General features: G+C 46.3%; 5 protein-coding genes across 5 annotated transcripts; 2 read left to right on the forward strand and 3 right to left on the reverse strand.

Moving 5' to 3' along the window:
- Positions 1 to 8: 8 nt before the first annotated feature.
- On the reverse strand, positions 9 to 13,837 carry LOC6036914. Its single transcript, XM_038251609.1, has 12 exons — positions 13,676 to 13,837; positions 13,409 to 13,598; positions 12,783 to 13,272; positions 11,759 to 12,722; positions 6,705 to 6,960; positions 6,459 to 6,638; positions 5,863 to 6,400; positions 3,802 to 4,145; positions 3,322 to 3,746; positions 2,411 to 3,256; positions 2,104 to 2,353; positions 9 to 1,145 (listed from the first exon to the last, which is right to left on the reverse strand). The coding sequence occupies exons 2-12, from the start codon at positions 13,589 to 13,591 to the stop codon at positions 129 to 131; spliced, it is 5,493 nt and encodes a 1,830-aa protein (XP_038107537.1). The 5' UTR covers positions 13,592 to 13,598; positions 13,676 to 13,837; the 3' UTR covers positions 9 to 128.
- Positions 13,838 to 14,009: 172 nt separating this feature from the next.
- LOC6036913 (zinc finger protein 577) lies at positions 14,010 to 15,437 on the forward strand. Its single transcript, XM_001846836.2, has 2 exons — positions 14,010 to 15,224; positions 15,287 to 15,437. Exons 1-2 carry the CDS (start codon positions 14,086 to 14,088, stop codon positions 15,420 to 15,422), a joined length of 1,275 nt encoding a protein of 424 aa, XP_001846888.2. The 5' UTR covers positions 14,010 to 14,085; the 3' UTR covers positions 15,423 to 15,437.
- A 1,067-nt stretch (positions 15,438 to 16,504) lies between these two features.
- LOC6036912 (zinc finger protein 708) lies at positions 16,505 to 21,015 on the reverse strand. Its single transcript, XM_001846835.2, has 3 exons — positions 20,787 to 21,015; positions 20,070 to 20,731; positions 16,505 to 16,652 (listed from the first exon to the last, which is right to left on the reverse strand). The coding sequence occupies exons 1-3, from the start codon at positions 20,937 to 20,939 to the stop codon at positions 16,508 to 16,510; spliced, it is 960 nt and encodes a 319-aa protein (XP_001846887.2). The 5' UTR covers positions 20,940 to 21,015; the 3' UTR covers positions 16,505 to 16,507.
- A 166-nt stretch (positions 21,016 to 21,181) lies between these two features.
- Positions 21,182 to 22,180, forward strand: LOC6036911. The gene is made up of 2 exons (XM_001846834.2): positions 21,182 to 21,504; positions 21,563 to 22,180. The coding sequence occupies exons 1-2, from the start codon at positions 21,226 to 21,228 to the stop codon at positions 22,127 to 22,129; spliced, it is 846 nt and encodes a 281-aa protein (XP_001846886.2). The 5' UTR covers positions 21,182 to 21,225; the 3' UTR covers positions 22,130 to 22,180.
- Positions 22,181 to 22,250: 70 nt separating this feature from the next.
- Positions 22,251 to 23,610, reverse strand: LOC6036910 (zinc finger protein 135). Its single transcript, XM_001846833.2, has 2 exons — positions 23,280 to 23,610; positions 22,251 to 23,210 (listed from the first exon to the last, which is right to left on the reverse strand). Exons 1-2 carry the CDS (start codon positions 23,493 to 23,495, stop codon positions 22,278 to 22,280), a joined length of 1,149 nt encoding a protein of 382 aa, XP_001846885.2. The 5' UTR covers positions 23,496 to 23,610; the 3' UTR covers positions 22,251 to 22,277.
- Positions 23,611 to 27,703: the final 4,093 nt, after the last annotated feature.

The raw sequence follows: 27,703 nt of genomic DNA on the forward strand, positions 1-27,703 counted from the left end.
CCAACCTGTAAGATCACTTGCTTTGTATTGTACCAACGTTGTTTCAACGATCGTCAGGTTTTAGAAACCTTTCCTTATCCGTCTTTAAAAATAGCTTTAACCAGCAAAAAAATGGCCTTTTGGAATTTCTAGTCATCCCGTCGGAAATACTCATCTACAATAGGGTCAAACGGATCGTACTGGTCGCTAAAGTCCGGCTCATCACTCAAGCTGTCGTCGGACATGTCCAGATTGGGCACGGTCGGCTGGGCCCGATCGAACCCTTCCGTACAATCGGTCTCGTCCGAATTCGGGACCTCCAAACTCTGCTGCAGCCATGGTACCTTGTCACCTTGCCGCATCAGCGAGGGCCACTGCAGCGTTTGCACCAGCTTCACCAACCGAATCATGATCGACAGTCCGCGCACCTCGTGGATCGCGTGTTCCGGCCGGATCGCGGCAAACAGCACCACCGACAACAGATACTTCTCGCCTTCGTGCACGTAGCACAGCTTCACCGAGTCGGCGTCGATCGTCAGGTCGTACTTGACGTACTCCGGCGCGGACACCCGAATCACCACCAACGCTGCATCCTGGCGCCACATCGTCTTCGGACTGCGGAACTCACACTTTAACCGGGGGTAGTTCAACGGGTTCAAGGAGGACTTCTTCTTTCGCAGTCGTCGCTGCTTCAGCAGCGCCAACTTGGAAGACATTTTCGGTTGAGGTTGCTCCGCCGCCTTCGTTTCCACCACCTCCTCAATCCTCGTCCCAGAATCATCCGTTTCCTCCGCCGGCCGCAGCTGGGGCTGCTGCGTGTTCGCACCATTCGGCGCAAACAGCTCCTTCAACTCATCATCGTCGAAGTTAAAGTCGATCGCATTCGGTCGCTCCTCCTCGATGTACCGAGCCAGCCCTCGCTCCACGACATCGTCAAACAGCCACGACACCGGTTCCGGTTCCGGCCCGGACAACAACAGCCGATAGGTGTGACAATGGACCAGCGCATCGACCGGGGGTCGGCTCGTTCGCTCGATAACCTCCGCGTTGAACCGCTCGTAGTTGGCCAACACTTCGTCGTAGATACGATCGCTGACCTCGGCACTCCACACTGCCGGTTCGCCTTCCTCGCGGGGCAGCAAGCACGCCACTTCGGCTTTGATGGCCTAAAAATGGGGAAAAGAACGAGTAAAAATCAAGTCCATTTTTTTCATATAATTTGCTCTTCAGGATTTCGGCAAATTTCTTCGGGCGGCTTAGCCGGATCCTCCTACTTTCGCCCGGTTTATGTTCAGCTCGAACTCACGCACGATTCCATACCTCATTCGCCTTAGTTCTGCTGTGACCAGAAGATGCGACTGTGCAGGGATCTTGGGCTTTAATTTATTCTTCTTATTTGCTTTTGGATGGTCACCCTGAAGCTGGATCCACGCCTCTGAGTCGTCACTTTTTCGTCGACTTTGCCTGGACCGTTAGAGAAATTCGAACGTTTCCCACTTGCACGATGATTGGATCACACTGAATGCTGTCCAACGCTCCGTAGAAATCATTGAAGATCTTTCTCGACAAATCTCCCTCTTCCTTCGCCCACTGCAATGATATTGCTCTGCAAAACAGGTCCGATTCTCCCCGAGCTCGTTACTACTGAAAGCGGTAGAAAACTTTCAGACAGCAGTGAGTCGTCCTTCTGCCGATTTTGATCGTGGTTGTAATGCAAATAACCGGGCGCAGGGTCGTGTCTGTTACGATCTCCAGCTCTTGCTTAACGTGATCCACTTCCAAAATCCTGCAAGCTGTATTATCGATCAGATCTCGTACCCCGACGGAGATAGTTAGTATTCGCCGACAAAGGATTCGGCATTTGGTCATTGGTGATCTCCAGGTGTACTTGTTTTGAAGTTTATGCTGGAAGCAGGTACTTTGTACGGTCATGTTTTGTCAGGTGGCGGAATCGATCATTCGCAGGCCGTTTTCATTCGTGTATTTGTGAGCGCAACTTTCCTATCATCGGTCTGAATTCCTCCTCCTGGTCAACTTGAGCGTTGATTTGTTATTTCAGCTTGCGGCAGCTTTTGGTTACCGAGTCCAAGCTCCAAACTGAAAAGTAAAAACAAAAATACTTACACAAAACGACGTCGCTTTCAGCAGATCGTCCGGCAGCTGGAACAGGTCCACCGACAGGTACGTCTCGAAGCCGCCAAGATCCAGGAAGAACACCCTAATGTCACGCGACTCAACTTGGGTAATCTTGGCACGCTGATACCCGTTGTCGTACAGCACGAGGCAGTACGCTCCAAGCTGGGGCTGTTCCAGCGGCACCAAGTTGGTTTCCTCCTTGGTAAAGTTACCGATCATCGTCGAAATGTGGCTGAATCTGTAAGAATATGGAAGGTTACGACATTTTGGAACGTTCTTGTTGTTTTTGACTTACTGTGATACACGACAAACATAAAAATTGTCCGGTCCGTAATAGTACGAGATAAACACTTCGCTGGGTTCGTCCTTATGCAGCTCGTCGTAGACTTCGTTGAACTTCCGCTCGGGCGCCAAACTCTTCTCTTCGACCTTAACAACCGGAAGCTTCTCCTCGTTTTCATCGGCAACCTTCTCCGCCACCTCGGAAACGCAATCGTCCGAATCAGTTTCGCTAAACTCCATCGGTCGCAGCAGCCCCTTCGGGAGTTCCCGCGGTATCACCTCCGGTTTGTCAATCTCCATCACTTTCTTGTCGCCGCGAAAAAACACGTCCGATTCGCACCGCGGTGACGGCGCGTTTTCACTCAGGTTGTCCCCTTCGTCCTCCGACACGGACGAGATACCATCGCGGGCTCGCTTCCGGAACGCCTCGCAATCCGCGACCATCTGCGTGAGCAGTTCCAGCGGTTCCTTGTCCGTCACGCCAAAGTTCTTGTTGCCCACAATCTCCGTCTTTACGTTGATCTCGTGGATATCCGTGTTGACCTGGGACAGGTGCTCCACCAGCCGGATCGTGTCTACCCAGACGGTGTCCTTTACTGCTAGTAGGACCGTGCCCTCGACGTGGAACTCGTCCTTGGCGGTGTAACGCTCGATCCAGGCCCGGATCGTGGCCGTTACCCGCTTGTCCCACTCGGTTTCAAAGTCGTGCGGAACGACGCCCACGATGCGCACGTCCGTGGCCTGCGCTGGCAGCCGACGGAACTCGTCCGGCAAGTGCAGCAGTTCCGTTGACACACAGTCCAGCGTACGACCAACGTCCAGCAGCTTGACCTTCACCCTCCGGCTGGAACTGTTTTCTCTGAAAAGTGGGATAGAATGCATTAGACATGTCCTCAATCCCAACCCACCAACTTGATTACTTACTTCTTCGGTTCCATGCTCATGATGCGGCACCGCCAGTATCTGTACTCGTCAAAGATCACGCACCAGTCGTTGTAATGCACATTACCATGGTTACAGTGCCGTTCCTCGTTCGAAAAGTGCTGCTGCATTGACAGGTCCAGCGCGAAGAACTGCTTCGAGTCGTTCACCTTGGTCCACCCGCGTGCTCCATAATCCCGCTGTTCCAAAACCCGCACGGCGTAGTGCGTCGGCGAAAAGATGTTGTAGATCTTCATCTTGATTAAGCCCGTCGTGGGAACCGCTCCGACCGAAAGATCACTGGTGGTGAACACGTGCCGCTTCCGGCACCCGTTGCTACGACACTTGCCAAAGTCGAGCAGCTGGGAACAGAAATCCACCGGATTGCCGACGGCCATCTTCTGCTCTTCTTGCTGAATCCTAATGTTCTGCAACAAAACAAACCATTAGTTCGCCTTCAAACAAGAAGCTCCAAATCCTCACATTGGCCAGCTTCAGCACCGACTCCGGCACCACGTGGTTGTGAATCTGCAGGAACTTGACCAGCGTGGGGAGCTGCTCGTTGTTGTTCTCGTCCAGCATGATCAGCGAGGACGCGCTGCTCTTCTTCTGCTGGGTAGCGGGAGCTGGCGCGACCTCAACGAAAGGGTTGCCGTAGTAGCCAAACGCGCACGCAAACCGACGCGTGAACGACGTCCACGATTTAGCCAACGAAAAGTGAATAATGTGCTGGGCCATACAGATCTCCAGATCCGGCAGGATCGCGTCGTAGCAAACCATCACGAGCATTTCGCCGGCCGATTGCTTGTCCCAGTTGCGGAAACCGTCTGAAAAGAGCGAACCAGCGGTCAATTGATAGCTATTTTTTCGGGAAAGTATTTGTATAAAGTTAAGATTATGGCTGCACTGTTACAGTCGAGTCTGTCAGTCGCTCAAGTCGGCCAGGCCGTTCTCGTACATGATCTCCCATAGCTCTTCGCGGTCGACCGAGTCGTACGCGGCTTTGAAATCGATGAATAGGTGGTGCGTCGGGATCTGGTACTCGCGACATTTTTGGAGGATTTGGCGTAGCAAAAAGATTTGGTCCGTCGTCGATTTCCCCTTCTCAAAACCGGCTTGGTACGTCCCAACGAAATCCTTTGCTCGCTCCGACAGACGGCAGAAGATGATCTGGAACTGCACTTTGTAGGCCGCGTTGAGAATAGTGATAGCTTGATAGTTCTCACATTCCAACTTGTCCCCCTTCTTGTAGATCGGGCTCATAACTCCACTCCTCCGGTAGCTCTTCTGTGTCCCAGACCTTGACTATCAGCCGGTGTAGACAGGCCGCCAGCATTTCCGTGCCCATCTTGATGAGTTCAGCACCGATACCATCCTTACCCGATGCTTTGTTGTTCTTCAGCTCCTTGATGGCATCCTTAACTTCCCTCATCGTGGGTGCTGGCTCGTCCTCGCCGTCCACCATATCGCTGACGTCGTTTTCCCCGTCGCCCTGGTACTCTGCCTCTGGGCCGTTCAGGTGCTCGTCGAAGTACTGCTTGCACCTTTCGATCACCTCAGGCTCGTCCGTCAAGATTCCACCTTCCTTATCTTGGCACATTTCGGCCCGCGGCATGAAGCTGGTCCAGGTGTTCCCTGGCACTCCAAGTCTTCCAAGCGGCGCCTCTTGTCCCGGAAGAGATTGGTTTGCTGTCTTTGCAACTGTTTGTACGGCTCCATGTTCCCACGGTTGTTGTGCTGCAGACACTTTTCCTGCGCTGCTGTCTTCTCGTCCCAAATCGCCTGACATTCCTTGCCGAACCAGCCGTTCCGTCGAACCCGATGACGCTCGATGCTGCTGCGTTGATGGCTGCTTCCATAAGGCACCAGCAGGCCTCCAGAGGGGCTTCGACAAGCTCACCCTCGTCAGGCAACGCAGCTTCGAGTTCCCGCGCGTACCGGGTAGCGACCTCAGGGTCCTTGAGTCGCTCCAGATTATACCGCTGCGGGCGACGGTACCGGATCTTGTTGACCTCAAACAGGCGTTGGCGCAGCTTTGTTACCAACACCACGATAGGCTCTGACGTCGATTATGTTCAAGAAGTGCCGACCAGCGATGAGAACATGGTCGATTTGCGTCTAAGTGTCGTTTGGTGATCTTCAAGTGTACTTGTATAGGAGGCTGTGCTGGAACAAAGTACTACGCATGGTCATGTTTCGGGAGGTAGCGAAATCGATGAGTCATAGGCTGTTCTCGTTCGTCTGCTGGTGGGCGCTGAACCTCCCAATAACCGGTCTAAACTCCTCTTTTTGGGCGATTTGAGCGTTTAAGTCACCGATGACAATCTTGACATCGTGTTTTGGACACTTCCTGTACTCGCGATCATGATGTTCTTAGAAAGCGCCATTATCATCGGCTTCGCTTCCCCTATGCACGTTGATGATGCTCAGATTGAAGAATCTACATTCTGTCGTTGGCTGGCGTTGGACTCCTCTACGATCATCACCAGGTAGAAGGTCTGCTTCCTAAAACTTGAGAAAGAGATTAATCATTTAGACACTTACCCATTTTCGTCAACATCGTGGCATCGTTGCAGAACATGTGCGTAATCGACTGCGACTTCAACCGCTCGACGATCTCACAAACTTCCGACGGCTCACTGCAGCACACCAGCGTACGCTCGTTCTGGTAGTTGTGCTCCTTGACAAAGTTAACGACCTCGTTCAGCTTCGCGTCCCACTGTCGATTCTCGTCCGCGTCGTTATGTGTCCGTAGCACCTTCAGCATCAGGTTCGACCTGCCGTAGATGGCCGCCTCCAGGTACGCCCCGATGCAGATGATCATGTTTTTGTACCTGCGCAGAAAGCCGCCAAACATCGGGTTCCAGTAGGTCGCCGTAACGATCATCTGGAGCTCGGGCTTGTCACAGTTTTTGCACAATAGTTGCAGCTCCGGAGCGAATCGCTCCACGATCACGTCAATGTCGTCGATAACGACCGCCTGAATGCGGTCCCGGACGAACGCGTTGGGCATGTTTTCGTAGAGGCGACGGTACGCCGGCGCCGTTGAGACCAGGATTGCACAGCTGTTCAGCAGCAGATTCTACGATTTGAAATAGTGTTAAAATGTTTTGCTGATCTCCTATTAGTAGTAAACTTACGCAAACTTTTGGAATGTCCCGTGCGCCGTACGCCTCCAGCACCGACAGAGATTTACTGATGGACGTGTTCAAGATCCGCTTGCAGTAGCTGGCCACTCGCTGAACCTCGCGGGACGACCGGCACATGATGATCACCAACGGGCCAGCTCCCTTCGGGGCAAGATCTTCGTCATGCAGGCGCTGTCAATAAGAAATACAACCGTTACAACAAATTGCACCAAGCAAAAACCCGTAACACCAACTCACCACCACGGACGAGCAGATCGCCGGCAGGTACGTGAACGTCTTGCCCGTCTCGGCCGCGTTCACGCAAAAGAACGAGTTCCCCCGGAGGATGTGGGGCCAGCCGTACGTTTGGATGCGCTGGATCGACCGGAAGCGCATCGCCTCCAGCTCCCGGTGCACGTCGGCGCAAAAGTTGACGCTTTCGAGCGAGTCGACGGGTCTGACGGGACGCTTGCCGTGCACGAGCAGTCGCTGGTGGGTCAGCTTGGACCGGATGCTGCGGGGGATGAAAAGAACAGATAAAGCATTGGTTGCAGTGGGGATCTGACGTATGGGAACTAACTTGAGTTTTTGGGTTGTGGCCGGGTTCTACGAGTCCTATCGGATCCTGGAGGGTGGAGTGGTGGGTCCCTGCTTTTCTTTTATTTTATTTTTTGTTTCAAGGTTTCGGCATAGAGTAAAAACTTGAACGCAGATTTGATTGCTAATAAATTTTGTTTATTTTATATAACTCAGACTCAGTACGTAGGGCTACATCTAAAGGCTTTTTTTTTCAGTAGTTTATTATATGGTTTCTTTAAGTTCATAGTTTACAACAGAGATGCTGCATCTGCCACAATTAGTGGTTTCCTAAATGACCTTTTAGCAATAAAAAAAGTAACAATACAAATAAAAAGAATAAAGATTTTCGGGCATTTTCTGCTCTTTAAAAACACTATGCTCTGCTATCTATACATTTCTTCAGCTCAAAAATTCTGGCAATTGCAGGACAAGATTTATAAAAATGAACAGTATCCAGTATTTCATTGAATGGACGTAAATATCTGCAATTCATTTTTCATGTTTGCTTTTCTTTCAGAGGTTGTATCTCAGCAACCAAATTATCTGATATTTATGAAAAAACAATATATTTGCAGAGATACAGTTATCCCACATATTCGAAACACTTTTGAGGATATTTGTCACCCAAAGTTTTTGCCTTCCTCACCTATGGGACCATCCATAAACCACGTGGACACTTTAGGGGGGAGGGGGGTTGTGCGATTGTCCACGCTCCATACAAAAAAATATTTTTTTTGTATGGACAATTGTCCACGAAGGGGGGGGGGGGTTCGAGATTCCCAAAAAAGTGTCCACGGGGTTTATGGATGGTCCCTATAAAGATTTTTAAGCGAAGATGGCGTTACGAATGTGCACGCCCGATATGTCTAATCGCGCAGTGGTACCAACATTAGAAAAAAAAGATGTCATGATACATGGTACACTTTTTTAGTAATGTTGGTAGCACTGCGTAATTTTGACATTTCGAGCGTGCACCATTCGTAACGCCATCTTCGCTTAAAAATCTGGATACATATAAAATCAATCGAAAAACGAACTTCTAAACTTGACCTCCTAGACCCACCTTCACTTGTATACATCGACTCAGAATCTAATTCTGATTTTTTCGAACTAATGCTAGTCTACAAATTGTCAAGGAGCTATTAGACTATGGCGAACAAACAAACTCAAACTGTTTGACAGTTTGCCAAACAAAACATTCAAACTGCCAAAAAGTTTTTTTGTTTGTTTGCCATAGTCTAATAGGTCCTTCACAATTTGAAAAAAAAACAACATGATCCTTGAATTGAACGAATTGGTTGAAATTTGAGTTTTTGCCTGCCATTGCGTGACAGGACAACAAAAGGATGGTTTGCAGGCCTTACTTGGTCAGTATGTTTGGTGATAAAAATAAGAGATCGCATTCAATATTGCAATTATCGCTCTCTTAATAGAAATTTTACCTTCTACATTGGAAAATTGAAAAAAATATTGAAATTTGGTGCTTTAATAGCCTCAGTGATGCGAGTAAGTTACAAACAAAAATGTTTTTCCGAAAACTTGAAAAATATAAACATGATTTATTAGAAAAATTGGCGATACTGCCAAGTGAATTTTGACCAAATTGTACAACAGCTAAAAAGATGGTATTTTGTCATTAAATTTAAGTTTTAATATTTTTAAAAATTTAAATTTTAATGCATACTTATTTCTGTAATTTTCAATAATGGTTATTTTACGAAATTTAGTTTTTGTGTGAATTAAAAAAGTAGTATTTTTTAGGTTAACTATTTATTTTTGAGTTTTTCAGACACCAATAAATCGGCAAAAAAAAATCAGTTCCGTAGAATATTTAAGCAGCCTTTTTGTCAATCTTAAAAACGTTACTTAAATACCTTTAGGTGGTTGGGCGTCATCCATAAAGTATGTCACGCTAAAATCGACCAAAATTAACCCCCCCTCCCCCCTATGTCACACTTTGTCACGCTGGCTCCGACCCCCCCTCGAAAAGTACGTCACGCTGTGTCGGACCCCCCCCCCTTCCCAATCTAGATTTTTTGTACAATCTAGATTAAATTTTCAAAAGGTCCTATCTGATTAGGAAACCCATGACTCATAGGTTGTTTTGAAAATTTACTTAAGCAATTGTTGCATGATTTATAAAAGTAGGGTTATTTTTTTAATTCGGTGTTCAATCGAGGAAGTTATTTTATTTTTAAAGGTTGTGTTTGGATTTTTTTTAAATATGATGATTTAATTATTATTAAAAACTGTGTTTCTCAAAGCCTTGTACCGTGTTTTATTTATGAGTACCGTCATCTGGGGTGAATTGGGACAGCTGTTTTAGCAATGTTGCGGCCCAATATTTTGATATTTTTGAGTGGTTTATGATAGACCAGATTCAGAGCAACGGAATGTGTACATCCATTTCCAAATTTGATTTTTTTACTTGCTCTGAAACCTGCTGTCCCTATTTAGACTGTTGTCCGAATTCGCCCCAGATGACGGTAAAGTTTATCAATCATTAAAATTTTTTTATATATATTTTAAGACTGAATTTCCAGTATTCAAAAAATAGTCTAGCGTGACGTCACAGTCTCACAGACCCCCGCTCCCCCCCTTGTCACACTTTGTCACGCTTGTGACAACCCCCCCTCCCCCCCCCTATAGCGTGACGTACTTTGTGGATGACGCCTTGGTGCCTTCCTGACATTCATATAAAACAAATTCAAATTAGCATCATTCCCTCTTACCATGTTTAAAAAATTAGGCTTCATTACTAATTTCTTGTAACAGCTTTGTCATATCTTCAATATTTTGGGCTCGTTAGAAAGCTTTTTTAAATACTTTTTCAAAAATTAAGAACATGACAGGTTTTCCGACAAAACCCGCTTTTTAGATTTTTTTGGATTTTAATCGAAATCGTTTTTAAAGCATAACTTTTGAAGTACTTAACTAAACTTTATAATTTTCAATAGCGACTTATGGGACCTCAAGACAGATCGAATGAGTTCAAAACGGACAAAATCGGTGCAGCCAGTACTGAGATAATCATTTTTTGACAATTTGTTGATCAACATCCCACCACACAAACCGACATTTGCTCAGAATTTGAATCTGAGTCGATATGTATACGTGAAGGTGGGTCTACGAGGTCAAGTTACAAAGTTCAATTTTCGAGTGATTTCATAGCCTTTCCTTATTGAGGTGAGGAAGGCAAATAAAACACACTAAAGTTTCACCCAAATATAAGATACAAAATTAAATTTCAAATAAATTTGCTCATTCTTCGGAGAAGTGCACCCTGACGTTTGACATTTTTCTTTTCTCTCAAAAATCAAATCAAATTATTCGCTCTACAGCATTGCCTTGGCGTTCTCGATTGCGAGATTCCTAATCGAAACTAGGTGTTCGAAGGCTTGATTGTTGAGGCAATTGCAAACCTCTTTTTACACCTAAGCTTCCATCCACCCCGGGATTCGAACTGACGACCTTTGGATTGTGAGTCCAACTGCCTACCAGCGACTCCACCGAGGCAGGACCCAAAGAGACGACTCCTACACCTGGACTGAGCTAACGACCTAACCTCTAGGTTAGACCGGAGCCAACATTTACTTCCCTGTCCGACGGAAGGCGTGATCAGACAAATCTCGTCTCGAAAAATGCCACCGGGACCGTCTGGGATCGAACCCAGGCCGACTGGGTGAGAGGCAATCACGCTTACCCCTACACTACGGTTCCCGGTTTTCTTTTTTCTCTCATTCCCAATTTTACAAACATTCCCCCTTTTTACTGTGTTTGACCGAGACGAAACTGGTCGGTTGAAAATCGCCCTCTCGCACTCATTCATAACGGTTTCCTGAGAGAACGAAATACTCAACGATGAGAGCGCGTGATCGGGGAAACGAGAAGTGATAGAAAAAGAATGCCCTTGCTGGAAATCACGAGACAAAGATTCTAAATGGTCCTGTTCAATTCCATTCTAACTAATGTTTCTGCTCTTAATATTAGTAATTAGTAATTGAATGCTGCTTCAGGTCCAGCAAATTATAATACTTAGTAGGCGCAAATATATTGTATTTATATCGGGCATCTAATGTTGACTCAACAGTCCCTCCGACGATGGATTTTAGCTTACAAGGAGTTTGCGACGGTGACCAAGGAAGAAAGTACTACATTGAAGTGAGTAGTGGAATTGTTTCAAAATATCATTTTCTTCTCTTAGTGAGTGATAATTTGTTTACATCTGGGATAATTAGTCAGTCATAACAGCCTTCACGACCACTAACACTAATTTGATTTTATCTCTGAAACAACTTGAATTTTTATTGCTTTTCAGTAAAGAGCATATCTCGACATTTTTTTGATAAGGTCCTATAAACATATGAAAGACAATAGCTTATAGGACCTTTTCAAAAAAAAACTCTTGATTTGAAGGACGTGTAGATGAACAATTCAAAGCATTTTTGTAGTTGATCATTCGTAAATTGAACGAGAACCAATCGAAAAACTACTTTGGTTACAACTGGTGCTTAGGACCTATTGCAAACTAACACGAGATAAAGGAAGAATAGGCAAGTGAAATCGAAACCTTGCCTTTCAAGGTGTTTAAGGAACCGCATTTTAAAAATGTCGTGGAATCGCTGCTAAATTGGCAAACCTTGTTTGCTACCGTTAAAATAAACTTGTTAAAAAGAAAGGCGTTCAACTAAAAACGAAGCACAGCCGCCACCTGCCTCCCAAAAGGTGCTTACCATGCTTCTTCCTCAACGTAGTGATCGAAGCGGCTCGTGTTCTTGGTCATGTAGACTGGACTGTAGTCACTGGAACCATCGTCACGGCCGTTTGCTTGCTGGACCGCCGCCGCAGCATTTCCGTTGTGCTTCTCGTACGACGGTTGTTGTTGTTGTCGTTGCTGCTGCTGTTGCGGTTTTGAATTGGCCGCCTGTTGGCGCAACTTGAAGCCCGGCGACGGTTGCTTCGCTTTGCGCTCCGACGAATCGGACGAGCCTCCGCCGGCCATGGCGCGCCCGTTCTCGAACGTAATGTTGCCCATGTTGAAGCCGGCCGGGATCAGGTTGAGCGGGGTGTCGTACTTGGACTTGGGCGGCGCTTCCGGAACGGCGGGCGGGGGCGTGACCTTTGAGGCGGCGCGGAGCTTCTTGCGCAGCTCGAGCTTGCTGGCGAACGAGACCGTAGATTTGGGTGGCTGTTGATCGGGAGAGCCGTTGAGGATTGAGTTTACGTTTGAGCGATTGGAGGGTTCGAATCCGTTGCTTTTCGGTGGTTCTGTGGGCGACTTGCTGATGCGAGGATCTCCGAGTGATTGCGGGTTTGGTGGACGGGTCTTTTGCTCAAAGATCGCCCGTTCGTTGCCCCGAGCGACTGCGTTGGTACGTTCCGGTGCCACCGGGTACAAATCTTCTTCGGAGTTTGAGTTCTCGGGGATTGCTTCCCCGTACGATTGCTGCTGTGGCAGTCGGGGACGGCCGGTAGTGTTGGGCCGAATCATACTGGCACTCTCGTCAAAGTCTTCTTCATTCACGCCGTTTAGCTCAAAATTTGAAGGCGGGTCGTTACGGATTCTGTTCGTTTCGGGACGCTCCTGTCGATACGGTCGTCCCGGCGTGGTTTGTTTGATTTGTCCGTTTTTGCCATTTTCCTGCGCCTGTGGCAATCTGTAGCGATTCTCGCTCATGGTCTGAATTTCCGATAGTTCTGCAAGAGAATGTCAACAAATTAGAACATAACATGACGAATTAAGTATCGTTAACTTACTAGTAATGAAATCTCTGGGCTCGACCGCGTACGCTCGTCGTGCCTCCGTCAAGACCCGGGTCGCATCAAACCGGTGACTTCCCCGGGTCACAATCTCCAGGTCACCAAAGTGGGTCAACACATTGCACACCTTGTGCCGGGTCACGTTCCGGAAGTGGATTTCGCTTCCGTTTTGAATGATCGACTGCAGCATCGTTACGGCGTTCGGGTCCCACCGGTTGGTGACCTTCGCGACCACTTTGTCCTCCGCGGGGTCGTAAACGCACTCCGACGGCAAAACGTTCTTGATCGATCCCCGCTTCACCTTGGTCGTTGCTTCCGACGTGAGATGGTTCGGCAACGGGTTGATGTACCGCGAAGACGACTGAATCGGCGCTCCGTCGTCGATGGCCCACAAAATGTAACGCTTCTCGCGGTTCCCGTCCTCGATGATTTCGTCCACGACGCACCGGCACCACTTGTTGCGGTCAAAGTCCAGCACGGCCACGACCTGAAACAACGGAAGAGTTAATCAAAGCAAGCCTTGCAATTTCTCTCTCTCGGAAGCCAAGATGGACTCTCGCTGAAACAGGACACCCCGCTTGCTTTGATTTTGCACAATCAGCTCAAACAAGCGTCAAACCCACCTCGCCCGGAAACCCATCGTAGTAGCTGTCCGACGAGGCCCGCCGGAAGTGCTGCTCGCAGTACTCGTCAATCTTCAGCTGGAACCGCTTCTCGTCCAGGTTGTGCACGTACGCCGATTCCGGCTTGTACCAGAACATGTGCGGGTTGATGTAGTGCGTGATCCGGATGGCGTCGTCCTCCATGTTTGGGCTGAAGCGAGAAAAAAAAGACGCAATTTCGTGAAAATTTCACAATTCAAACAAGATTTTCGTCACGAGAATTATTACCCGTTAAAAATTACTAACAGCACCGATTAAAATTTGATCGGAAAAACGCGAACGAAAAGAAAAACACTTGCACGAGGTTTTCGCGACTCAAGTGTCGACCGGTTGCTTTGCAAGTCGAAACGCGTCCTTCCCGAAGCAGAGTTTGACTTGTTCTGAAGGAATGCGAAACAAAAGGGTGCACGTTTGAGAAATTTTGGTAATAACACGTTTAAATGTAGGTAAATCTACTTAATTTTGGGTTTGGGGTACTGGCGTTCCGTATCTAGTCACCACCAGAGGGCTAAAGTGGCTAAAATGCTTGACACTTGTTTCCTTTTCTCATTTTACCGTACATAGTTGTTGTTTACATTCAAAGTTGGCACGGACAGTTTTTTTAAATTTCCTTCAAAATTCAAACTCAACTTCCGGCCATGAATACGGACCCGCGGTTCATCCGCGCCAACTTCCACCAGCTGTGCCGGTTCTGCCTGTCGGACTCAGCTACCACCGTTCAGTGCATTCCGATATTCACTGGCGAGTACGAGCTCAACGAACAACTCGCCAAGGTTCTGGACGTGCTGCTTACCAAAATTGACGCCGACGACGGATTCCCGAATAACGTCTGCCTGGAATGTGTGGCCACGATCGAGCGGTACGTGGACTTTGAGGCTCGCTGTGTGCGGTCCTACGAGCTGCTGGAACGGGCGCTAGGGGAGACGGACCAGGGTGAGGAGGTAGACGGGCAGATCAAACGAGAGATCTTGAGCCAGGAACGAGACGATGAGCTGGAACATGAAGAGGAGTTTCTCGCTGAAGAGACGGTTGAACCGGAAGAAAATGAAATCCTGGAAGAAGAAGACGAGGAGGAAGTTATTGAGCAGCAGGTAGACCAACCTTATGTTGCAGAACAGCAAACCGTTGAAATGATGGACGAGGATGATTTGGAAGAACCGAGCGAAAGCACTTCCTACAATCTCAACGAGGAGCAGCAGAAGATGCTGGATTTGGCCATGGGAGCGAAACCTTGCGGGTTTGTCGAACGGTCAAGCAGGAAGATTCCCCTAGTTGAGTGCATCTACTGCAAAAACGTCTATCGCGGCCGGAACACGCTCAAGAAGCATCTCAAAATCCACCTCAACATCAAAGACTACCGCTGTGCGCACTGTCCGCGCACCTTCACCGATCGCAGCTCGTTCCGGATACACGAGGGTCGTCATAAGGGCAAATCGTTCAAGTGTTCCCACTGTGGGAAGGCTTACTTCAGCCAGAACGAGCTGCGCCAGCACCAGACGATGCAGCACCTGGAGCGGAAGTTTGAGTGCGAAACGTGCAATCAGAAGTTTCCCTCGAAAACCATTCTAAATGACCACCAGCGGGTGCACCTTGACGAGCGTCCGTTTGTCTGTCCCGAGTGCGGCATGGGCTTCAAGCGGAACCGCAATCTGGTGAGGCATCAGCTGTTGCACCGGAAACAGCAGCCGGAACGGACAAAGAGCGACGAAAAACCAGCGGGAAAGGTTAACAAACGGGATTACCACTGTGGCGAGTGTTTGAAAAAGTTCAAAACGAGGTTCGTTGCGATAACCTTAGAGATTTAAATAAAATAACTCAAATTTAAACTTTTCTTTGCAGAAAACAAGCGCTGGAACATACGAAAGAGCACGACGGAGATTCGCACTACCTTTGCGACCAGGGAAGCTGTCGGATACTGTTTGGCAAAAAGGCTCTCTTCGACTTGCACCAAAGCGAGGTTCATTCCGTTCAATAAACAGTTCAAAACGTAGCAAAAGTCGTTAATTAGTCAATAAAATCATTTTATTCCCTGGGCCTTGTAAAGTCAAGGGGCATGATTTGATCCTAGTGCATTAGTTAAAATTTGGGTATACATTCTTTTTTATAAGCACTATGGACACCACTTCATGCTACGAGAACTCGCTTTGCCGCAGCCCCAGGGCTTAAGCGTTGACCGTTAAGCTGTCTTCGTGAACTAGGTAGTTCTCCGATAGTGAAAATATCACAATTGCACAAGACACCGCTGCTTCTGTGACTTTTTCACTATCACAATGTGGGATTTAGGTGGGACTTTAGGATAGTACAATTGATTTGTTGCTTAGCATTAGCATTTAAAATAAATCTATATCCTTTCCAAATCTATTTGATGTTAAAGTTAGCTGCAATTGTTAAGTTAGAGTAATGCTGTCAATAAACTTTGATTGATGTAGACATTCTTTTATGGCATTCTTTTATGTCAAATTGTCCATAGAGTCTCGATCAATCAATAATGTAATGATATCGGACAAAATTCGTTGATCTGTTGAACTAACGGTTTTCGGATTATGGTTGTATTGACCATTGTTGCGAATCGAGGAACTATGGATCTTTTGACGTAAATGGTCATTTCTTTTTAAAATCGCAATTTCTATCCTATTTGTATATTAGTTCACAAATTTTTATTGTTTTTTGATAGAAGTAGTACTGCAACAGTTAAAGGAACGTTTAGTTTTGAACATTAGGTTTAGAGGATTTTAGATTAAAATTTAGATTTTCAATCCAAAGTAGTTAGCAAATGAATATTTGGACTTAAATGAATAATTGAATAAGTTGGACTTATGAATAACACACAACTGTGCATTTATTCTAGAGTCAGATCCATACAGCGTCAGTGTTTATTTGGTCGAAGTGTACTAATTCATTGGCAGATCTGATTCTAGTTGTAATGTACGACAAGACTACTGACGGACGTGACAGGACGAGGGCCCAGTTTAGAGGTTTCAACATCAACGATGTGCGGCTGGACCACCCTCCCAAAAAAAAAAAAAAAAAAAAAAAAAAAAATTAGTCAATAAAATCATTTTATTGTTTTCGTATTCGCGGTTTGGCGTGCATTACGACAAGATGTTCGTTTAGGTTTTTCATCTGCTTGAACGTTCGATCGCAAAGTTCACACGAAAATGGGCGCGCCTCGGTGTGGGTCAGCATGTGGGTCTTCAGGTGGTATCTGGAAAGATGAAAAAAAACATTCAAATTTTCCGACCTTTTCAAAAACAATATTTTCAAAAAATTTAAATCAAGACTAACATTTCAAAAGGGCCAAACATCCAATATTACGGCCTTTTGAAATGTTAGTCTTGATTTAAAAAATTTTGAAAATATTTTTTTCGATCGGAAAATTTCACGATCGTTTCATATTTTAACATTGAAAATCGGACCAGGGATGCCACATTTGAAGATTTTCGAGCACAGGCTCAATGCTCAAACGTATTGTTTTGCCATGTTATTCGATGATTTTTAATTAAATGAATTACCCACGAAAAAGATAACAATGTTTTGCTTCTTTTGCCAAAAACAGATTTGTAAAATATCATTTTGCCATCAAGTTAAACTCATTTGCGTTTTTGTGATGTGCTCGAAAATCTTCAAAATCTGGCATGCCTGAATCGGACCATTAGTTGCTGAGATATCGACATTGAAAAATGGTGGGCTTTTTGGGTGAGACTTAGAAAACATCAATTTTCCTGTTTTTAAACCTTTGCATGGCAATATCACAGCAACTAAAAGGGTTGTATCGACAAAGTTCAAAAAAGCAAAATATAGAGAATTTTCTCAGCTTTTCAAAATTCTTTTTTTCAAGAGTTGTTAATCTAAAAAAATAAAAAAACTGCGACTATTTTCAAAAAACTTGCCTTAAAATGGCTTTTACTTGAAAACGGTGCAATTTATTAAAATTTCACAATTTTTTTTTGACAAAGAACTTTGTCCTATAAGGGCACTGTCTACGGGTGTCAATCCAAAATTTCGCGAAGCGAAAGTGTAACGATTTGTGTAATTGTTTAAACGCTTATATCTTCCACCCAATTCAAGCAATCTGCATGCTTTATCCACCGAACGAAAGGGGAAGTCTTAAATTGCAAGTAGACTACCTCACAAAGTTGATAAAACTTTGTTAAAGTATTCAAAAGTTAAGATGAAAATATAAAATGAATGCAGGAAAAATCCCGGCTGCTGATTGGCTGAGAGCACTTAGCAAATTTTGCCTCCTCTCCTGTTTTCGTGAACTGTCACGCGAAAATGTTGCACCACTGTTGCCACATTTCATGCGAACTATTTAAGCTAGCACTTAGCCTCAGAAAATTTCAGTGCCTAACTTGGTTTCGACAAAGACGGATCCACGGTGGTAATTTTATTGCTCACACACACACACGCACACATTGAAAGACACAGTTTGTGCACTAAATTGGGAGGAATTTTGTCCTTATGAAGATTGTAAGGACGGTCACCGGAAAACCAGAATGATTTGGGGCAATTGGGTTGGGGCCACATTTATAGGATATTAGCCACACCCGGAGTGGCCAGTGCCCTGGGGAAGGTTCTACCGGGGGGACATTAATCGAACCATACGACTTGGGGCAATATGGGTATCAAAATTCATGGTTTTTGAAAGTGGTAATGAAAATGGCCATTTTGACCGGATTGGCCACACCCGGAGTAGCCATTCCCTTGGAGAAAGGTCTTCCCGGGGGGACATTAATCGAACTATTCGACTTTGGGCAATATGGGTATCAAAATTCATGCTTTTTGATACTGGACATGAAAATTACCATTTTGATTGTGGTGGTCATAACCTAGAGTGGCCGGTTCCTTCTGGGAGGTTCTTCCGGGGGGACATTTTCCGAACCATACTTGTTTTGGCAATATTTTCGTGTTTTGGCAATTTATTTCCACAGAGGTGCCAAAGATTGAAAACATTTAATAGGAATAAATTATTTAGGATTAAATACATAGGCAATGTTTCAAAAATATAAAATAAAATAGATTATTTTTTAGGAGTTTTATACAAAGTTCTTTGTCATATTGGTCATGTAGAGCATAACCACCTGCACCTTTTTTTATTTCAAATTTGATAGTACATCGAAAAATTAAGTTGAAAACTTTTTGCGACCAATATTACGATTTTTTTTTAAATCAGTATTGATTCAAAAATTTATAACTCGGTCAAAGATGTTTTGCCCATTCTAAAAATTTCTGAAAAGTTTGTTTCTGCTGTCCCCTAAAACATATCAAATTATAAAAAATAGTGTTTTTTTTTGCAAATCAAGTTTTAGTGACAAAAAGTGAAATAAAAAATCACCAAATTTTTTTCACCGGGTATCAATTTTTTTCAGTGTAGTCCTTATCCATACCTAAAACTTTGCCGAAGACACCAAATTGATCAAGAAAATTCTTCAAAAGAAACAGATTTTTGAATTTTCATACATCATTTTTGTATGGACAGCTGCCAAATTTGTATGGAAAATTATATGGACAAACTAATGATGCAAAATGGCTTCTTTGAGCATACCAAAGGCAAAAAAAAGTTTTAGCCGGATTAAAAAATACAACAAAAAATCGAATTATCGAAATCTGAGAGCTCAGCTGTGAATGCCAGCTATTGTTTTACATTTCGAGTTTTGTGAAAAAGCCACCCATTGTCTCAGTTGTTGCAAAATAGTTCCAGCTGCCAAAATGCTTATTCGCCTTTTTCCCGTGTTGCTCCAGACATTTTTTAAAGTTTATGTCGCCCCTCCAACTAAAAATGGGACTTTTAAAATTTTCAGAGATCATTTTTTTCGAATTTTAGAATTTATTTTTGATTTTGTATTTCTGAAATTCTTAATTTCTGAGATAAAAAAAATATCTTGAATTTTAAATTTTAAAATTTTTAAATGCTTGATTTTATGTGAATTTTTAGCCTTCACTAATTTTTTTTATATTATTGTATTTTAGAATTAATAAATGTTTGAATCATTTATTTTTTTGAGTAACAATTTTGATGTTTTTAATTTTTGAATTCTTCAAAATATGAAATTTTTAAATTTTGGAATCTGATTTTTTTTAATCTTCTAATTTTAGTTTTGTTTAAATATTCCGTTCAAATAAAAAATATATTCAAAAAATGGGATTACAAATTACGATTGTTCGGCACGACGCCGAATGTTTTGCCCGGATTTGCGCAACTATCACCCAGTGTGCGCGAGTCCAGACCTGCGTCGCTGTCAACGTGACAGCGTGAAACAACGAAACGAGCGAAAACGGCGCGAACACTAGCGCGCGCAAACGAACAAGCGGAGAGAGAGAGAGACAGAGTTTTCACTTCGTTTCGGGACGCGAACGAGACACGTCGCGGAAGTGTAAATAAGAATCAGAAATTTGAAAGTTTTGTGAAGTAAAAGGTGTAAAAGCAAGCCCCAGTGTTTTTATCACTCCAGAACCGAAATACAGTCCACCCGCAGAATCCAGTTGGGGAATTTGGCCCCAACAACGATCGTTATTTCTCGATGGTAAATCATAATCATAATCTTACTATCGAGAAATAACGCTCGTAATATTACGATCGAATGCAATAATCACCACGACAAACTGAATTCTTCCAACTTACTTCATGGCAAACATCTTCCCGCACTCCTCACACCGGAACCGCCGCTGATCGTGGCTCAAACTCGTGTGCTGACTTAACCCTGTCGAGGTGTGGTACGACTTGCCACACTCGGCACACACAAAGTCGCGCGCGTTCCGGTGCTTGACCGTGTCGTGGTACCGCAGCGAGCTCCGGTCCGTAAACGCCTCGGAGCAACCCTCCCGCTCGCAGTGGTACTTCTTGAGCCGCAGGTGGACCGAGTTGATGTGCTTCCGAAGCGTGGTGTCGTGCGCGAACCGTTTCTCACAGTGCGGACACGAGTGGCGCTTCAGGTCCGAGTGGACGGGCATGTGTTTGCTCAGCTGGGACACGAACTTGCCGCAGATGGGACATTGCTTGCCCTTTTTAGCGGTGGGGGGTTTCGCTTTGACGACCGGAGCTTTGTGCAGTTCCTGCTCCGAAGAATCGTCCTCGAGGTAAACTACAGCGCATTCTTCCTCGACGTCAAACTCTTCAACCTTCGCTTCGAAAGGCACTTCGTCGTGTGTGGTGGCTTGTTCCTCCAGAATCTGCTGCAGGATTTCGTAGGTTTGCTGACAGCGCGCTTCCAGCGCGGCAAATTCGATCACACACTTGAGGCACCGTTGGCAGATGCTGTTCGGAAGGCCATCGCCCTCGTCCACCTGGAACCGGTCCGGATGTTTAGTTTGATTTCGGAAGGATTTTGGCTCTGCTTACCTTTGAAAGAATAAAGTCCGTTGCCAGCAGCAAATGATCGGCGATCTCTCCTCCGTCGTTCAGGATGGGGACGCAATCCTCCCGCGACAGACAGAACCGACAAGTTGAGGGGAAATTGTTCATAATTTGCTTGCTGTCGTATTCTAGCTGCATCCTGGAACAACTTTTTTTTAAATTTTTAGAAATCCTGTTTTGAAATTTAAAAAACGAACAGCAAAAATGTAAACAAAACATACACGTTTATGATGAAATGCTAAGTTTACCCAAAATTTAACCTGCTACTTGCTTTCGCTACTCACCGCAGGAGGCGCTCTTGTTAGCACAAATCTGCTCGAATCGAGCAGTTTTTGACAGTTTCCCAACAAACAAAAATCTGCTCGATTTTCCCCATTTCATAAACAAATCATCCGTTAAAAAAACCCAACTTCTGGTGCCGAAAATGAAGCACAAAACCGCGCTCACGATGGACGTTCCGCTGTCCGTGGACGTGGTCACCGGTGAGACGTGCTCCCGGGCGGTCCAGAAGGTGATCGAGGTGCTGCTCTACCAGCGCAACCAGATTCCGTTTTGCTACGACACGTTCCGCACGATCGTGGCCAAATTCGTCAAGGAAGCGTCACAGGAGGAGGAGGAGGACCCGGAGTGGAAGGATTACCGGCTGGTGAAGCAGCGGGATGCCGCCGTGGACACCTTGGACAGGATACGGCAGTTGTTTAAGGTACGATTTTGGTTTGTCGAGTTTAGATTATTTTTGAAACATTTTCCGGTTTTTACAGGAACTTCCCTCGGTGACCTCGCAAGGATCGTCCGTGCTGCTGCTGTTCGGTTCCACCGTGTACACCGCCAAGGAAGCCTTCCTGGTCAATCTGCCGCCGGTCAATCCAGACCACCACGCCGACCTGCACCGACCCACGCTGGAAACGGCCCTGAAACAACTGGTCATGGCGTTGACCCTTTCGGAAGATCTGCAGACGGGCAGCGAGCGGATAACCGGACCGACGCGGATGTTTCTGCTGGTGAACCGTGTCGAGACGGAGTCGGATGTGCCGTGCCCCAGCTGGCAGCGGATGGAAGAGTTCCGACTGCCGGCGAGCTGCCGCCGGCACGTTATTAATTTGCTCCAGAATAGCAGGGACGTGCGACGGCTGACGTGCTGCAAGGAAATGCCCATTTACGAAGAGGCAGGGGACGTGGAAATTGGGCAGGAAGCGATGGAGGTTGAAGAGGACGGCGAGGAAGAAACGGAAGAGTTGGCACTTGCTTGGTATCAGATTGGAGAGGGGTTGAAAGGGTACAAGGATGCGGAAGTGAAGGGAAAACTGATTTGGAATTGTGGTTCGTAATTTGCGTTGTTTCGAGTGTGATTGTTCTTTGAAAGTGTGTTGTGTGCATGATTGTTCATATTTAATACTCTGATTAAACAAAAATCTTTTTTAAGCTTGATAGTTTTATTATGCCAATTAAACCTAATTCTAAATAAATATCTAAAACTTACTCGCTACCAGACTCAACCCTCGACATCTCCGCGGCATGTTTCTTCAAGTGATGTGTTCGTAGCGCGGCCTTTGTCACAAATTTCCTGGTGCAATCTCCCACGCCGCACCCGAGCAACTTCACGTTAACTTCCTTCGGATGAATGTGTCTCAAGTGGGACGTCAGCTCGCCGGAAGTCACGAAGCGCTTTCCGCAGTACAAGCAACCGTGATTCTTCTCGCCCTTGTGGGCCTTCATGTGGACGTACAACCCGTTCCGGGTGCTCAGCTGCTTCCCACAAACGTTACAATCCAGCATCTTCCGGGTTCCCTCCTCGGAATGGCACGCGTCCCGGTGCTCCTTAAGCTCAAAGGACTGCTTATACGCCCTCGGACATTGGTCACACGCGTAGGGACGCTCGTTCGTGTGGGTGCGAATGTGACGCCGGAGGTCATCGGAGCGTAGGAACGTTCGACTGCAGTACTCGCATGGCTTGCCCGGATCACTGTCCCTCGAGTGGATCTTTTTGTGCCGCGTCAGCGTCTGAGGCTGCGTGAACGTCTTGTGACAAATATCGCACTCATGCCTCTTTACCGAATCCCTCTTCGACGGACCGCTACTCTCCACCGGTTTATCTTCAACATACATCAATGTAAACTTCTCCTTCGTAGTCTGATCCGTGTACTCCCCTACAGATTCCGAAGGCTCCTCTTCCTCATACTCTTCAACCATTTGCTCGTCCCCGCCAACAATCTCCGTAAAAGTGACTGCTTCCTCCTCACGAGGATCAACCTTCACGACGGGTTTCGTCTCCACCACCAACTTGGACAAACACTCATCCAGCAAGGAATCGCTCACGCGACACATCTCGATAAACTGAAACGCTGCCCTCGCCTTCTCCACGCAGGCCAAACAGATTGTCGTCGGAAGTCGCTCGTCCTTTTTACCAATCTGAAAGTAATCAACCCTTCATCAAAAAACCAAACCTCAACCCACAGAAATAAAGAAAGCAAAACCTACCCCATCGTTCACGAACAAACTCAGCACCTCAACGAACGAGTGCACCTGCTGGGTGTTCAGTTCGTCCTCTTCGAGAAAGATTTCGTCGATCTGGTACAGCTCAAACTCCGGATCGGGCTCGTCCGACGACGCCGCCAGACAGGTGCGGCAAACGGCTGGAAGTTTGGCGGTAAGGGAGGCCGCGGTTTGCGGAGGACGAGGGCCGGCTTCGTCCATCGTGGCGGGAAACTGTGAACTTGTTAAACTTTTAAAAACTTTTAACAGAAATGATTGAAATTTTGTTAGTTTGGGCTGCTGACATCAACAAACAGCAAACAAACTTTTAAACCTGTCAAACTTTGTTGACGAGTACACGTTTAACGGGGTTCAAGCAAACTTTAAATTTAGAGGAAGACTTGAACGCCAACTACACGGTCAGCTGGATGTACTCAAAATCAAGTTCAAATCCACTCATAATCAAGTTCGGATCTCGAACTGAAAATGAGTGGTTTTCTGAACTTGATTATGAGTGGATTTTTTACTCAAACGACAGTTCAAAAGCTGAACTGGCGTTTGAGTAGTTTGAACTTGGTGAAAAAAATTCGGTTGCTCGCTGTTCAGTCACCTTTTCCCCTTTGTCAAGGTAAGTTGGATTTCAGTTTCCAGCTATAATCCACGACTGAAAAAGTGATTGAATCTTCCGGCAAAAGCAAAGTATGAAGGCCAGTGGAAAAAGTGGACAATCGAACCTCCGGTACGAGAAAAACAACACATTTTGCCCCAACTGGAAGTGGACAATCAAAACTCCCGAACTATTTTGACAGGTGCCAAACAAGATTGTCCAATGGAGCACCCGCAGTCGAGCAGTTTTTGACAGTTCGCTCCATAAGAAATACATTGTAGAAAAAAGCAAAAACTGCTCGAATGGAAATGCTCCATTGATGGAAGTGGAAATCTTGTTTCATATTTGCCGGAACGGCCGGAACTATCCGGGAGGTTTGATTGTTTACGTTTGTTATGTGAAAAAGGCAACATTTTTCTGAACCAGCTGGATCGGTTCGGATGTTTAAATTGCCATTATTTCAAGCCTGAAAAGCAACGGGTTGTTCCGTCAATTTGTAAACAAGCTTGCCGCTTCCGCCAGCTGGTAAATTGGACAACCTAAATATCCGGACCGTTTCAGCTGATCGAGAACAAGATTGCTTTTTTTCGAGGAAGAAATGTAAACAATCGAATCTCCCGGACAGTTCCGGTGGATGTGAAACAATATTATCACCTTTTTTTTCGGCTGGGCAATCTTGTTTTGTACCCGCCAGAATGATTCAGGGTTTCAATTGACATTTTTTCTCCGGTATGAGGAAGTGGCAATCTTGTTTTTTACCTGGCGGAACTTTCCGGAAAATTCGATTGTCTACTTTTGCGGAAGAAGAAGTGATAATCGTGTTCAGTACTGATGAGTTTTGTAATTCTAAGCTTTTTCTATAGTTCATCACGATGTCGATTCTTATGTAAATTTTCCCCGACCTTGCAGCGAGGCTGCTGTTGCCGCCACTATGATGAAACCCGGAGAAGTTCTAACCCCCACTGGACGGTGTCTAAACGTTGGCCCGGCTGATGTTGCAATTGCGACTACTTGTGGTATTGATGACCGCATCAGTTTATTAGTTCTCATCAGCTTCCGCATGCTCTGTTCTGTATACGGAAGTAACTGAGTCATAAGCCAACCGGTAAGTTGACAAAAAAATACTGGTACTATCATTTCCTTCCATTCCTCCAGATACGCGACAATCATCTACTGTTTCGGCCCATTTGAACGATTCCGACTCAGCCTCAACGCTCAGGCTCAAGCTCAGACGACCACCGAACCAAGTAGATCGACATGGGCGCCGCTACCAGCTTCTGCAAATCGAGCTCCACCGTCAGCAGCGGCAACGTTCCCACAGCCGACTTAGGGTGGTTTTGGCATTTAGTGCAAATTTCAGGCGGAAAGCCTGTCTCTGTGCCATTCCAACGATTGCTAACTAAAGAACAAGGTAACACTAAGTGACGGCCAAACGGGCGAAGGTTGACCACTCTTATGACCGTTTCAGATGGCATCGAAGTCGTAGATGTGTTCAAGAACCTTCACTTGAACTTGCCTCCAACGCCAACCAATCGGCAGGTAGTTCGTCGAAGAAAAATGCAATTCCTGAGTCTAATCAATTACCCGGCCTGTTACGAGCACCATACGGCGATTGCGCAATTTCTGCAACACCTCGGTGCATCAAACAGAGAAATTGGCCGCGCCATCCGGAAGTTGGACAAGCGCGAACAGCAAACGCGGGAAAGCGCGCCCTCGAGAACTCCATGTCACTCCTCCCAGCTGGCGGCCAAAAAGGACAAATTAAGCGAGCACATGCGGTGGGAGAAGGAACGGTAAACTGCGACGGCGGCCGTCGGAACTACACACCACTGTCCAAATTCTCCGCGGAATCCAAGTACGCCTTCACCACCGGGTACGTTTCACTCGCGCCGAACGTAATTGTCCCCCAGCAGATCCAGCGCATCGCCGACTTCGTACGCGTGGACTCGGACGCGTACTCTATGACCAAGCAACCACCGATGCGGCAAATGATCAGCGACGGTGAGAAGCGCAGCATAATCCGAGGACGCGCCGGTCACGAATCGGACGCGGAAGCCGTTGAAGAGTTGAACGAGGACTAAGTGCATGCAGACAAAGATCGACGCAAGCTGGAAACGACACTGCAATTGCGAGAAACGCTAGAACGAGCTAAGGGTGCCATCGGCGAGCCAAGATGAAACAGCGCGTCAAAGAGCATCGTCTGCAAGAAGTCACCAAGCAGCAACCGGCAGACCTTAAACGACGCCGTCAAGCTCATCCTAAAGTTCTCGACACCGTCACGATCGCCGTAGTTCCGGAAAGCAGCCAATCATCCGGAATCACTAACTTCTTCCTATTTATATTCCAGGAAATCCCCCGCCAAGACAAACTCGGCGATAAGCCCCGGAAGCAGAAGCCGTCGTACAACTCGCTGATTCCGGACCCAAAGCAGGAACTGGCGATATGACTGTCTTTGAGCCATTCCAACGATTGCGATGAGGCCGCAGCATAAGAACAAGGTAACACTAAGTGATGGCCAAACGGGCAAGGTTCTAAATGTTGACCAGTTTTATGACCGTTTCAGATGTCGTAGAAGCGTTGAAAAACCTACACTCGAACCTAATTCTAACGCCGACCAATTCGCAGGTCAGTTCGGTGAGGAAAAGTGCAATTTCCAAGTCTGATCAAATACGCGGCCTGTTGGAGAAGCGCTAACAACAACGGCAGGCCAAGCGCGCCCTCAAGAATTCCATGTCTTCCCAGCTGGCGGCCAAAAAGGCTAAATTAAGCGAGCTCATGCGGAAGGCAAGAAACGATCAGCTGCTGAAATCGACTACGATGAGTTGAACGATCAGAAAGTGCGCTCAAACCGACTCAACGAACAACTCATCAACCATCAACAAAAGCTCGAAGTTGTGACGCAGCTTGTGCTCCACAACCTGTCCAACTCCGCCTTCACCACATGGTACGTCCCACTCGCGCCGAACGTGACCGTCCCCCAGCAGGTCCAGCGCATTGCAGAAACTTTCGCCAAACAATTAACCGACGAACGCATGGGCCCGGGTGCGTTCTCCATGTCCAAGCAACCGTCGATGCGACCAAGAAACGGCGACGATGAGGCCGCAGCATATTCCGAGGACGCTCCGGTTGCGTCGGCCTTTTCGGCGATTCTATCTTCGAGAAACCATCAAACGGCAGCGCCGGGAAGCAAACTGTCCTCGTCGAACCAGTTCGGTACATGTTCCCGGACCGATCTGAATATACCAGATGCCACCCTACCGGCCTGCCGGAGAAGCAACCAGCAGTCGCTTGCAATCGTGGCGGAGGAAGTGGCAGCAACCGACCTGGTCCCAAGCCTGGCCCACATCCAATCGCCCGGAAAGGAGTACGACGGGAAGGCCAGATTAAACGGTCAAACTCAACGACCCAGCAATGTAGTAATTTAGTGTTAAATGCGTCTGTGAATTAAATTAAAAAAGCAAAATAATAGTTTCCTTCAACTTTATTACCGAATTTAAACCCTGAATATGTTGAAAGACGTCGAAAAAGCTTTAAATTGTGGTATTTGACATGAACAGGCTTGGTTTAGGCATTACATTTAAAAAAAAACTAAAAAATCCCCGGTTCCCTCAAACTACTCATTCGGCAGTTCGAGCGCTAAACTCATTAATGAGTTTCAGCATTTAACTCATAAATGAATTCCTCCACGCATGGTCCAAAATGAGTGAATCGAACTTGATTTTGAGTACATCCAGCTGACCGTGTAGCGGCGACTAGCAAAATCAGTAAAAACGATTTGTGTTACACGTTCATCGAGGTGTAAGCACCGACACCGACGTACACG

The sequence above is a fragment of the Culex quinquefasciatus genome, chromosome 2 (assembly GCF_015732765.1).
Source record: "Culex quinquefasciatus strain JHB chromosome 2, VPISU_Cqui_1.0_pri_paternal, whole genome shotgun sequence".
In the NCBI taxonomy this organism is placed as follows: domain Eukaryota; kingdom Metazoa; phylum Arthropoda; class Insecta; order Diptera; family Culicidae; genus Culex; species Culex quinquefasciatus.